This window comes from Gigantopelta aegis, chromosome 8 (genome assembly GCF_016097555.1).
Source record: "Gigantopelta aegis isolate Gae_Host chromosome 8, Gae_host_genome, whole genome shotgun sequence".
NCBI lineage: Eukaryota > Metazoa > Mollusca > Gastropoda > Neomphalida > Peltospiridae > Gigantopelta > Gigantopelta aegis.
This window is the reverse complement of record NC_054706.1, coordinates 49,540,310-49,554,603: the sequence shown is the minus strand read 5'-3', so window position 1 is coordinate 49,554,603 and position 14,294 is coordinate 49,540,310. Positions and strand designations below refer to the sequence as shown.

Genomic DNA, 14,294 nt, shown 5'->3' with positions numbered 1-14,294 from the left:
GCATGCTCTGTTGGGGCCAAGTCAGGCGAATATGCTGGCCAATCCATCCTGGCGATACCTTGTTGTCTGAGAAAGTCCGTTACCACCCTGGCGCGGTGGGGTCTGGCATTGTCATCCTGCAGAACTGCCCCGCCGCCAATCTGCTGAAGGCCTGGGAGAACCAACGGCCGGATAATCTCATGCAGATAGCGGATTCCATTCAGACTGCCATCCACCACATAGAGGGGGGTCCTGTGGTGGATAGAGATGACGCCCCACACCATGACGCTGCCACCACCGAACCGGTGACGTTGTCTAACGTTAACGTCAGCGAAGCGCTCCCCAGGACGTCTGTAGACACGAACCCGACCGTCGTTGAACTGGAGACTAAACCTGGACTCGTCAGTGAACATCACTCGACCCCACTGAACACGTTGCCACCGCAGATGAAGCGTGCACCAGTGACGTCTGGCCGTTCTGTGATGTGGTAGGAGTGGTGGTCGAACAGCGTGGCGACGGCAGCGTAGATCATTGGCTCTCAGATGATTACGTATGGTTTGATCAGACACTCGAGTTCCAGTCGCAGTCCGCAGATTGTCACGTAATCGGCGTGCAGTGGTTGTGCGTTGACGTAGAGCCATATTGGTGATGTAGCGGTCCTCTCTATTTGTAGTGCTTCGGGGTCTTCCCGAACGTGGACGATTTCGAACAGAATTCGTTGCTTGGTACCGTTGCCACAGTCGGCCAACGACACTCTGACACCAAGTCTCAGAGCAACATTTCTTTGCGTATTGTCATCTTGAAGCCAAGCAATAGCCCTTCCTCGATATTCGATAGTCAGTTGAAGTCGTACCATTGTCGAATTTGGAGTGTGCACCGTACACGAACGCAAACTCCAATTATACGGAAATTCAGCATTGGGAACATGGAATACACGTGCAAAGCGTGCAAATGAAGCGCTTTGTGAAAAAGCAAGTTATGGGCACTTAGCAGACCTTTCGCTTTCGCCGTAATTAACGTGCAAATGTAAGCATGTTTTCGCCATTAGAACTAGTCGACAGTGTCAATGACAGTGGATTTTAATTCATTTATGGGTTGCTTAGACCCACTTTCGTCAAAATGGAACAATACCATGCGTGACATTATGGTCTAGCTAATATAACTGACATTCAGAAAATAATGTCGAAAATATCGTCTGACCCTTAAATTCTTTTGAGTAGTATATATATACAAATATCACAGATAGATACTGACTTTTACTCAAAATTTCAATTTGTGCTGTATTGGCCATTCTCAAAGAGAATATTACACCCCTGCACCACGGTGAGGTTACAGCACGCGCAGGGGCCTAAAGAGAGAACGAAGCCTGTTGTCTTTATATACAAAATAATAATAGTCATAAAGCCAGAAAACATCATCTAGTACACATTCTATATTATATGGATCTATGTAACATCGGTAAAAAAAACTTGAAAAAAACTGAGTTTTAGATATTCAGCTCTTATTAAACGTCCGTTGTTTGATTTATTGAAAAATGTAAAGTCAAGTCCCTATTAACTTCAACAATACCGTTAATTATTTCGTTTGTTCTTTCTGAAATTATATTAACTATAATTATACAAATAGAAAATAGGGCATTCTACGTCATACATTTGACCTCTAAGTCCAGTGACACACAATACGATTGTATATTAAAACTTAAACAGTTTCTAATTGTGTAAGTGCTATTCCATTAAAAGTACGTCATAGTTAATGAACAGAAAGCTATTGCTGTCACCGAGTGTCATTGGATGAAAGGCAACAAGGAGAATTCGTACTGTGATGATATTCAGCCAAAGGCATGTATGCGTGTAGGTAATAGTAAACACTAAATGAGAAATGATCACATGATTGGGCGAAAGTGGGCGATTGATTCTTTGTTTGTGTGGGCAAAAGTGCCTCCATACTCAGCATATCATGTTTCGACTTATGTGACTTCCAATAGGCCTACATTCCACTCTAGGTCTCACTACACAGATGCCATCTGCCATTGGAACCCATGTTAAATTGCCCAACTTCAAATGAAGATTGCCAATAGAACGGGTTGTCATTGGCACTAACAACATACACCATTGTGGACATATATTACGTAAGCATTTATTTTCACTCCAAAACTGAGAACATTTCCGTCTCAGTTTTTTTGCTATATGACTGCATCTGGCTGTAGTACCGGTCCGAACAGGTGGTTCATTATCCGATTCACTCCGACTGTCTATTGCGCTATACACCCATGTCTCAAAAGGTTAATGCACAATTTTAAAAACTAATATGGCCAAATACAACCCGAATGCTTACCATTAAACATACATATTGTTTTAATTCTAGAAGTGAATATGTGAACCATAACATATGTCTCAATTAGAAAATATAGTGGACCTTGATGAATGACCTCTCACCCGGACGTGAACTGTGTAGTGAGACCCTAAACACTGCATGACAGTATTGTCATTTAAAAAAAAAAAAATTAAAATAATATATATATATATATATGTGTGTGTGCAACGAATGTTGTTATAACAACACACTGGAGCTTTATTACACCGGTGACCATTACGTATCTAAACCATGTTAATTGCATCGCTAATTTTAATACGCTATCTCCACATATACTGATGGAAAGAAATAAGTGAAGATGTCAAATTGTAGAACATATTTAATTCTCAACTAGCGTAGTGATGTCTATATTTCATACCAAGTTGTAATGTGGGATTGAATGTCTGTAGTGTTGAATGTGCTGCCTATAATATATTCCCAGTCAACTTTTGACAATATGAATTTATTTTTGATGCAGTCATTATTCCTTGTTGCTATCTGTGTGATCCTTTATTTATTTCCATCAGTATATCTATCCTTGGTGTCCTTTTACAGCTAGATGTATTTTATATAGCAATTTTATATTCCCTATACTAGAGCCAGAGCAGCACATACCACAGTTTATATATTACACAAATCAGGAAACGGTCAAGTGTTCTATCCACTAATGGCTATATATTCTGTTACTGCATCTTAGATGAGCCATTTACCGCTGTTCTCAGTCCTAGTTCTTCTTCTTTTTTTCAACGTCTAATTCTTAAATATAACTGAAAGCCTAAACCACAGTGGTATCAAACACCAACACTTAATTAATATGTTCTGACATCAAAATACATCCCTGCGACGTTTGACAAACGAATAACCAATACTACTGAAAACAGTAGCATTCACGACAATAGTACTATACTCAACATTATTGCGAACCAATTGAGCTGTAAATGGCGCGCAGACTTCATCGATAGTCCAATGCCAAAGTTACACGGTTTCGCGGCTTCGATTAGAGAGAGGAAGGAGAACGGGGCAAAAAAGGACAGATTTAAAAAAGAAGAAGAAAGAAAGAAGTGTTTTATTTAACGACGCACTCAACACATTTTATTTACGGTTATATGGCGTCAGACATATGGTTAAGGACCACACACATTTTTTTTAGAGGAAACCCGCTGTCGCCACATAGGCTACTCTTTTTTACGACAGGCAGCAAGGGATCTTTTATTTGCGCTCCCCACAGGCAGGATAGCACAAACCATGGCCTTTGTTGAACCAGTTATGGATCACTGGTCGGTGCAAGTGGTTTACACCTACCCATTGAGCCTTGCGGAGCACTCACTCAGGGTTTGGAGTCGGTATCTGGATTAAAAATCCCATGCCTCGACTGGGATCCGAACCCAGTACCTACCAGCCTGTAGACCGATGGCCTGCCACGACGCCACCGAGGCCGGTAAAAAAAAGAAGAAGAAAACGAAACCTCAACACAACTTCTCGATGATTGGAAACGTTGAAACTAATTATATTAACGCCGCGAGTCACCAGGCGCTTTCTCAATGCTACCTGATCGTTTGGTGCTGCTGCTTTCGATGGCGGGCGAACGCAGAAGACACGATTGGAAGACGGTCTTCAGCTGCGAGATGGCGCTGCTGTCGGTGGCTCGACGTGACGCTGACAGTTTGTCTGAAATTGAAACAGATTGGTAGGGAGAGGAATCGGTGACGATAGCACTACTGATAACGTGGTATTAACACTACTTATTATGGGGTCTGTTATCTAAGAGAAAGACGTACAGTTTGAATGGCGGTTATTCACCATTAAGCAAACAATATTTAAAATTGGTTTTGTTTAACGATACCACTAGAGCACATTGATTAATTAATCATCGCTATTTGATAACAAACACAAACAATATAATATAAAGGTTGTTTTATTTAACGACACCACCAGAGCAAATTGATTTAATAATCGGCTACTGGATGTCGAACAAAATGGTAATTCTGACATATAGTCTGAGAGAGGAAACCCGCCATATATTTTTTTCTTCATTAGTAGCAAGGGATCTTTTGTATGCATCATCTCAATGACAGGATAGCACACACTTCGACCTTTAATATGCCAGTCGTGGTGCACTGGCTAGAGCCAGAAATAGCCCAATAGGCCCACCGACGGGAGTCGATCTTGTTGTCTAAGTGAAAAGCATACAGTTTGAATGGCGGTTATTCATCATTAAACGAACAATTGGTTTTATTTAACGACACCACTCGAGCACATTGATTAATTAATCATCGCTACTTGATAACAAATATTTGGTACTTCTGACACATAGTCTTAAAAAGGAAACCCGCCATATTTTCCATCAGTAGCAACGGATCTTTTGTATGCACCATCCCACAGACAGCATAGCACATACCACGGCCTTTGATAAACCAGTCTTTGTGCACCGGTTGGGACGAGAAATAGCCCAAATGGGCCCAGCGATGGGAGTCCAAACTAAACCGATCGCGCATCAAACGAACGTTTCACCACTGGGCTCCGTCCCTCCCCAACACACAGCCTGGGAATGTGAATAGGCATTTAAGGTTTTCGCGGTCATGATTACCAGCGATAATATAATATATAGATGGCTCCATCCGTCATTCCCCAGCACCTTAAGAACAAAATGATAATATTTTATATGACAAAAGTAATGACTGGTCAAACCAGTTCTTTTGAGTATTACTTCAAAGGAAAAGACTTCCATTTTTCAAATGGTCAGATGCACAAAATGTATGTTTTTTTTAATAGAGGACACACACCTATACGATGGATATGATGTCCGAGGTGCCTGTGTTTGGTACACACCTATAAGATGGATATGATTTCCGAGATGCCTGTGTTTGGTACACACCTATAAGATGGATATGATTTCCGAGGTGCCTGTGTTTGGTAGGCCTACATACCTATAAGAAAATCTTTATATTTTGCTTCTATGTCGTCCGGATTTTCACGAATTCTTGTTAAATTCCACGACAGTGGTGTTCTTCTGATGTAGCCACCACACGCATATGAATAAAAATCCTGAAAGATCGGAAACAAGAAATATAGCAATAAAACTCACGACCAGTGTTCATTTATTACATCAATAAATAACATTAAACACATTTAAAGGGACATTCCCGAGTTTGCTGCACTTTTTCAGATGTTATCGACTAACAGAGACTTTTTAACGATTGTAATTACATATCAAATATATTTTTCTGCATAAAATATTAGTAGTTGTATAGTAAACGTGTTTCTGATCGTTCTAATATTTGTACTAGGTTAAATTTCATCTTATTTCCTAAAATATAGTTTTTTCGTACGTACGAAATTATTTGAAGACAAAATCCAGTTCGGGCTTCTTACAAATATTAAGACGACCAGAAACACATTGAATATACAGACACTGATATTTTAAGCAATAAAATATATTTAATATGCAAGTTTAATCGTAGGAATATTTTATTAGTCGGAAACATCTTACACTGCAGCAAACTCAGGAATGTGCCTTTAAGCACGCGTGTAGCAGGCCAAGATACCCCAGTTAGGAAGGAAGGAAAGGAAATGTTTTATTTAACGACGCACTCAACACATTTTATTGACGGTTATATGGCGTCGGACATATGGTTAAGGACCACACAGATATTGAGAGAGGAAACCCGCTGTCGCCACTTCATGGGCTACTCTTTTCTATTAGCAGCAAGGGTTCTTTTATATGCACCATCCCACAGACAGGATAGCACATGCCACGCCCTTTGATATACCAGTCGTGATGCACTGGCTGGAACAAGAAATGACCCGATGGGCCCACCGACGGGTATCGATCCCAAACCGACCGCGCATCAATCGAGCGCTTTACCACTGAGCTACACCCCCTCCCGCCCCTGGGCTGCTACAATGCATATTTAAATTTAAAGTACAAAGTCCACAACCAGAGGGTTCCATACATTCATGTAATTATGTTTTACACATCAGTGTCAAACACGAATATTATCCTATTATTGCCATCAATAATTTTAATTATATAAAAAAAATAAAAAAAATAACGTTAAGGTGCGTCTTTTCCAAGCCCCAAGTATATCATTGATTAAATTTAAAGAAACATGTCAGCTAACGTCTCTGTGATTTATCGAGATGTATGGTGGGATGTATATATATACACACACATATATATATATATATATATATATATATATATATATATATATATGTGTGTGTATATATATACATCCCACCATACATCTCGATAAATCACAGAGACGTTAGCTGACATGTTTAAATGGCGGCAAATCAGTGTCCACACACTCATATTATCGGGGCGTGCATCTACAGCAGCGATAACGCCATGGGAATAAAGATGGATATGAGGCAAATTAACTGCATAATTTGTCACAAAAGCAACCTCAGACTGGCTGGTCTGAGAGAGCGAAACTCGACGAGGAGATATGAACCACGTGGCCCTGCCAGTTTCAGACGGTCTCAAAGGGTGGTGATCAGTCCGACTGTCCACTGTAAAACAGATTGATGTCCAATAACTGTCACTGCAAATGTTTAAGACTCGGCTTTACAGAAATCGGAACCGGCGGTAAATGTGATTACAGCGGCATCAATAACAATTATTTAGAGACATCTGTCATCGTGTAGAAAGAACATATTAGTTGCCTTCGCCACCTGATAGAGGCTTTAAAAATGTGCAGCAGTGTGTGTGTGTGTGTGTGTGTAGTGTGTGTGTGTGTGTGTGTGTAGTGTGTGTGTAGTGTGTGTGTGTAGTGTGTGTAGTGTGTGTGTGTAGTGTGTGTGTAGTGTGTGTGCAGTGTGTGTGTGTAGTATGTGTGTAGTGTGTGTGTGTGTGTGTAGTGTGTGTGTGTGTAGTGTGTGTGTGTATGTGTATTGTGTGTATGTGTAGTGTGTGTGTGTGTGTAGTGTGTGTGTGTGTAGTGTGTGTGTGTGTGTAGTGTGTGTGTGTAGTGTGTGTATGTGTAGTGTGTGTGTATCTGTAGTGTGTATGTGTAGTGTGTGTGTGTGTATGTGTAGTGTGTGTGTAGTGTATGTGTGTGTGTATGTGTGTGTATGTGTAGTGTGTGTGTGTATGTGTAGTGTGTGTATGTGTGTGTGTATGTGTGTGTGTGTGTGTGTAGTGTGTATGTGTAGTGTAGTGTGTGTGTAGTGTGTGTGTATGTGTAGTGTGTATGTGTAGTGTGTGTGTATGTGTAGTGTGTATGTGTAGTGTGTGTGTGTGTGTAGTGTGTGTGTGTAGTGTGTGTGTGTGTGTGTGTGTAGTGTGTGTGTGTAGTGTGTGTGTGTAGCGTGTGTGTGTGTAGCGTGTGTATGTGTAGTGTGTGTGTATGTGTAGTGTGTATGTGTAGTGTGTGTGTATGTGTAGTGTGTATGTGTAGTGTGTGTGTATGTGTAGTGTGTATGTGTAGTGTGTGTGTGTAGTGTTGTATATGTAAGTTTAATCGTAGAAATAAGTACGTTTAGTCTGAAACATCTTACAGTACAGCAAAGTCGGGAATGTCCCTTTAATACAGTCCGGTTTAGGAAATAGTTCCTCATAAACAACATCTGAAAAAACTAAATTATGTTATACATTAAGTACGTTGACCTATGTTGTATTTAAACAACCCATTGGCTTAATACTAACTGATAACAACTGTGTACGTAGTATATTGGCACTTGTATAACACCAACACCAGACACATAGCGGCAAACCTAACAGATGGCGACGGTTCGAAGTCCCCCTCTTCTTTTTTTTAGCTACTACAGATATCGAACCCTATAACAGATAGCGGCAGCAACTGCAACGCTAAGTGTAGTTACCGCAGATAGCGTTGTTACTGCAGATAGCTGTCGCTCACCTGTGTTGTCTTGGTGTAAGGAACGTGTCAAGGTAGAACACTCCCTAAAATTAGTAGCCACATGCCCCTCTCAATATAGTATTTTTGCACAAAATATATTCTGACATAGCAGTTGTATTGGACTGCATTAAGTAATTAATAGCGGTGTGCAACCTCATGTTTGTTACCTGTTATTACTCTTTCAAACCGGCCTCAGTAGTGCAGTGGTTAAGCCATCGGACTACAGGCTGATAGGTACAGGGTTCACAGCCGGGTACCGGCTCAAAGCCCAGAGCGAATTCTTAAGGGCTCAATGGTAAAGCCACTACACCCTCTTCTCTCTCACTAATTAACCACTAACAAACTGGACAGACAACCCAGATAGCTGAGGTGTGTGTGTGTGTGTGTGTGTGCCCAGGACAGCGTGCTTGAACTTTAATTGGATATAAGCATGAAAACAAGTTCAAATGAAAGGAAATACTCTGTCAAACAGGACGCCACCACATAAGGCCTTAAAAATGTAAATTGGGTAAACGATTCTTTTTCCATTATAATAAATGAAGCTTCCTGAAACCAACGATGCGTGATTATATGTAAAATGCACACACTCCATTACCCTAAACCCCACCCTCGTTTGTCTTTGCACGCCAAGCTGACTGCTGCAGATGGGAATATACAGCTACAGCTATTCCAGCAAGAACATATATTTAAAGCGACAGAACCTAGTTTTTAAACACTGTAGGCGTATGTTTTACTATTGGAGCTGTTTTTCATTATTGAAATCACTAAGAAGTCACTAAGATTGTATTGTTTAGATTATTCATTTCCGTATATCCGAAATGTTTCTGATCATCCTGGTGTCACAGAATGCATGTTTCGTATTTTTAAAAACGCACGTGCGTCTGACAAGAAACCGTTATGGAATCGAGTTCTAGTCTGGGTTTTTAAAGGATATTTCACCGTTCCAACGTTACAGACTCTTTTTTCACTACGTTATACCTTTATTTAATGTTTTACAGGTTTGTAGATTAACTGAACTTAGTGTCGATTTTCACGGACTAAATCTAGCGTCTGCGCATTAATGTATTTGTTTGTTCTTGCTATATTAGTCGGAAGCTTGTTACAACTGCAGCAAACCCAGGACAGTCTTGTTACAATCGGAAAATAGGCAGTGGTCCCCATAGGTTCACGTTAAGTGGGATACTCAAGCATTGGACTTCACACTACTCCATTACTCTACGACTGACATATCACAGGCCTAGTTAGTGCATGTTATAGGTATATTATAGAAAGGTGTGTATACAAAGATTCGTTACAACGAGAAAAAAACACGTTAGTTTTGTTTAACGACACCACTAGAGCACATTGATTTATTAATCATCGGTTATAGGATGTCAAATATATGGTCATTTTTGAGTCACGGAGAGGAAACCCGCTACATTTTTCCATTAGCAGCAAGGGATATTTTGCATGCACAGACGGGATAGAACATGCCACGACCTTTGATATATCAGTCGTGGTGCACTGGCTGGAATGAGAAATAGCGCAATGGGCCCACCGACGGGGATCGATCCTAGACCGACCTTGCATCAGGCGTGCACTTCACCACTATGCTACGTCCCCACCTCGTTACAACTAATATATAACGAATAATGCTTGTAAGCACCAACAGGTTTCTTATCTCATGATCTATCATTTGAAGGTCTGCTGTTGAACTATTTCTCGTTCTAACCAGTGCACCACGACTTGTATATCAAAGGCTGTGGTATGTGCTATCATGTATGTGGGCTGGTTCATACAAAAGATCCCTTGCTACTAATGGAATTTTTTTTTTTTTTGCGGGTTTCGTCTCTAAGACTATATATCAAACGTACCAAATGTTTAACATCCAATAGACGATGATTAATAAATCAAGGTGCTCTAGTGGTGTCGTTAAACAAAACAAACCTTTCTCTCATTTTAAGCCATAATTCAATAGTTACTATGCGTTACTGATAGGTAATGATAACACGTTGTGGTTCAGTAACAATTATTTTTCCTTCACTTCATTGCCCACGAGGCCAATAACCTTGTATCAGAGAGAGAGAGAGAGAGAGAGAGAGAGAGAGAGAGAGAGAGAGAGAGAGAGAGAGAGAGAGAGAGAGAGAGAGAGAGAGAGAGAGAGAGAGAGAGAGGAAAAACATTAAGTTGATTTCGCTGAGAAATCCAAGAATAGTTTGTTTCTTCTATTCTTCCATACGTGACTTTTATTGGCACAGAAGATCGCGGCTCAGTTTTGATTGAGAAAATTACATTGTCGTGCCGATCTGCCCGACAATCAATATAGTCAGTGATAAAAAAATAAAGAGAAGGGAAAGCGTTTTGCTCATCATATTAGAAAACCACACGGCTTAGCACCATGCGTCTTCGTATAACGCCAAAAGAATAACCGTGATGGACGAAAAATGTAATTACAATGGAAGCGGCACAAAAAAAAAGAGCTATGAATATTGACAGTCCGAAACAATATCTGAGCGGTGAAAATAGCATTTTTGATCAAACGAAACTGCTGGATGAGGTTCATTGAACAAAGAAGGAAATATTTTATTTAACGACGCACTCGACACATTTTATTTACGGTTATATTGCATCAGACATATGGTTAAGGACCACACGGATGTTGAGGGAGGAAACCAGCTGTCACCACTTCATGGGCTACTCTTTTCTATTAGCAGCAAGGGATCTTTTAAATGCATCATACCACTGTCTTTGATGTACCAGTCGTGGTGTCGTGGCTGGAGCCAGAAATAGCCCAAATAGCCCACCGACGGGGATCGATCCCAAACCGACAGCACATAAAGCAAGCGCTTTACCACTGGGTTACCTCTCGCCCCGTTCAGTGAACATGACACATTGTGATGCTGACTATGGATTTCATCTGGTGGTGCCTTTTTTTGTTCTCAAGGTTTTGCCAATCAATATACAATGTGTGAATAAAATTATATAAAGTAAGGAATGTATGATGAAAACAAAATATTCTCCAAGAAAAAACCCACAATCAAAATAATGCGAAAAAACCCACGTTCTACGTCACACAAATGACAGCTGGAAAATAAAAGACGCAGACCTAAGTTTCAGCTCGTGGGAATAGACACTAAGCTTGGTGAATCTATGAACTATTAAGCTTATAACAGTTAGACGTTTGTTTTGTTTAACAGAAGAACAGAACTTTATTACACTCAGGCCGTTCCACAACGGCGTTAGAGGAACATACATAATAAATAGTATAAACGTGACAAGATGGTTTACAGGAGGATGAAATAATAACATATGATAATACATAATACATGCATTTACTTGTATATGATATTAATTGATAATAACTGTAATAATAATAATAATGGTGGTAGGAGTAATGGTAGTCGTAGTAGTATAATAATAGTAGCAGTAGTAGTAATAGTAACGACACCAGTAGAGCACATTGATTAATTAATCATCGGTTATTGGATGTCAAACATTTAGTAATTCTGACTCAAGTCATCAGAGGAAACCCGCTACAATGTTTTTTCTAATGTAGCAAGGGACCTTTTATATGCACTTCCCTACATGAAAGCACATACCACGGCATTTGTCCAGTTGTGGTGCACTGGTTGAAAGAAAAAAAAACCCATAATCATCTGAATGTATTTACCGAGGTGGTTCGATCCTGCGACGCAAGCACCTCAAGCGAGCACTCAACCGACTGAGTTAAATCCCGCCCGTGTTATAACAGAGTGAAGCTAAAGTCGTTGATACTTAAACGGGGAACCACTATCTTAAAAATAACTAGTATAGAGTTTGGCTCAATAACCGTTACTTCTCAGACGTACGTGCGTTTTTTTACAATTAAATGTATTTCGGGTATTATAAAAACATTCAGGACCAGAACAACTTCAGATGTATGAAAATAGATATCCTAATTAATAAAATGTAAGTAAATTCTAATTCAAATTATCAAAAACGGCTGTAATAGTGAAAAATACGTTATAGTGCTTAAGGAAGGAGATGTTTTATTTAACGACGCACTCAACACATTTTATTTACGGTTATATAGCGTCGGACTTATGGTTAAGGACCACACAGATATGGAGAGAGGAAACCCGCTGCCGCCACTACATGGGCTACTCTTTTCGATTAGCAGCAAGGGATTTTTTATATGCACCATCCCACAGACAGGATAGTACATACCACGGCCTTTGTTACACCAGTTGTGGAGCACTGGCTGGAACGAGAAATAACCCAATGGTTCCACCGACGGGGATCGATCCTATACCGACCGCGCATCAAGCGAACGCTTTACCACTAGACTACGTCCCGCAACTTATAGTGCTTAAAAACTAGGGTCTGTCACTTTAAGAGATTGTAAATAAGTGGCCACCTACGACAAATGGCTGTTTAATACAGTCCAGACCTGTATATAGTAAGTATTTTGGTAAAATACCGAATTGGTTTCTGAAGACAGACAGCTGCTTAATATGAACGATGAACCTGTCAACACATTGATGTTCGAATCTCTGCGTAAGACAAAGTCCAAAACAAGGTTTTGAGAAGGTAGAAAAACCCCAATAAACCCAGTCCAGGTAATACTATTCTAGATCATTATAACGGTATTATATATGGTATACAAAGACAGGAGACAGATGTATTGCACACATCCTCCCCAAAAATTCAGAAAATATTCCTAACAGACGTGTTTGCACCTTCAGTAGATGTAAACACGTGTCAGATGCTTGATTGATATATGCCTGCCATCAATGTCATCAATAGTATATTGTAATATGGGGGAGTAGCTTTTAGAATCTTCTAGCTGTTTAATATCAGTAGAGATAACTACTTCAACAGGTCTAGTTGTATAAGACCAATGTATTAACACGTCACTACAGAATCAACTAACATACAACCACATGTCTTTGAATCTCAGATATAAAGAAGGAGGAGGCAGAGGAGGGAATGGAAGTGTTTGGTAAATTTGCTTTGGAAAATAATTTTTCACTTTTCTAAGACGATGATTGCAATCAAATGGTCCATTCGAAAAACAACTTGTCACACTTCTGATGACATCTGACATAGATAAGCAAACATGATTGCTTGCGGTGTCCTTCAAACACCAAAATCATCTTCGTGAATGCAGAGAAATAAAGAAGCCGAAGATTCGCCTTCAAATTAGTGCAATTCAATATACAATTTGACGTATCTGTTTGTCCAGCGAGGCCGACCTGTATAACTCGTCTCCTACGTAATGCAATTACTGCCCAACCGTCGACAAGATTTGAAAAGAAAGCAGGTGGATGGAAGTGCGATATTTGATTAGAACTGCGCATTAACAACATCCCCGGTTACTTCCGCTGATCAAATTACTTGACCGGTATCGGGTAGGCTAAAGGTAATGGCGGAACATCTATCTCTCTCTCGCTCTCTTTCTCTCTCCTCGGTGGAGGGGTTTTAGACAAACGGCGTCTGATTGGGAATGAAACTACCTATTTACTGTCAAATGTTTACCGATAATTTCGTCGGCCGAGTCGTGTAAGCATTGAAGCCTTTAATTTGGTGTCATTTTCTGAAATACTGTCGCCCTCTCTCACTCTGCTTGCGGTCTGGTTCGATTTGGAATGGTTCTGGGAGTAATTCCCGTCTACTTTGGTAGAAAATGTAAAATATATTTCAACTTGACACGTTCGAGCGGATATTGAACCGCTATTTCCGTCTCCATAGGACCAGACGCTTGGTGGAAATAAAAGTCAACTTGGATTGATGGTGAAAAATCTCTTAAATATCTAAAGGACAACTCTGACTTCCTTTCTACAAACAAATATATATTGGCGCCGAAAACGTCCTTTAAACATATAAAGAAAACCTTTACACAGAGAATAAAGAATAACGTAATACAATACAAATGTACCTTACTAAAGAAAAAAAAAAACATATATAAAAAAACTGAGAGTAAAAATATTATTATATATAGGATATTAATTTGTAAACTTGTATGTCATATGTACGTTGTTGTTTTAGTTTTAGTTTTAGTTTAAGAAACATAAATATGACCATAGAGCATAGAAACTTTTAAATAGATTTTTTTTTTTTAAATAATAATAATAAAATAAA

The 14,294-nt window shown here is 39.7% G+C and overlaps 1 protein-coding gene across 1 annotated transcript in view; it reads right to left on the bottom strand.

Annotated features, from left to right (window-relative positions):
- The window catches only part of LOC121379441 (neprilysin-1-like), a 125,530-nt gene that overhangs the window by 47,917 nt on the left and 63,319 nt on the right, over nucleotides 1-14,294 (bottom strand). Inside the window, exons 3-4 of the mRNA XM_041508082.1 lie at nucleotides 5,259-5,376; nucleotides 3,880-3,999 (exon numbers count right to left, since the gene is read on the bottom strand). Of these exons, the coding sequence (XP_041364016.1) occupies nucleotides 3,880-3,999; nucleotides 5,259-5,376 (238 nt within the window). The remainder of the gene's footprint in view (nucleotides 1-3,879; nucleotides 4,000-5,258; nucleotides 5,377-14,294) is intronic.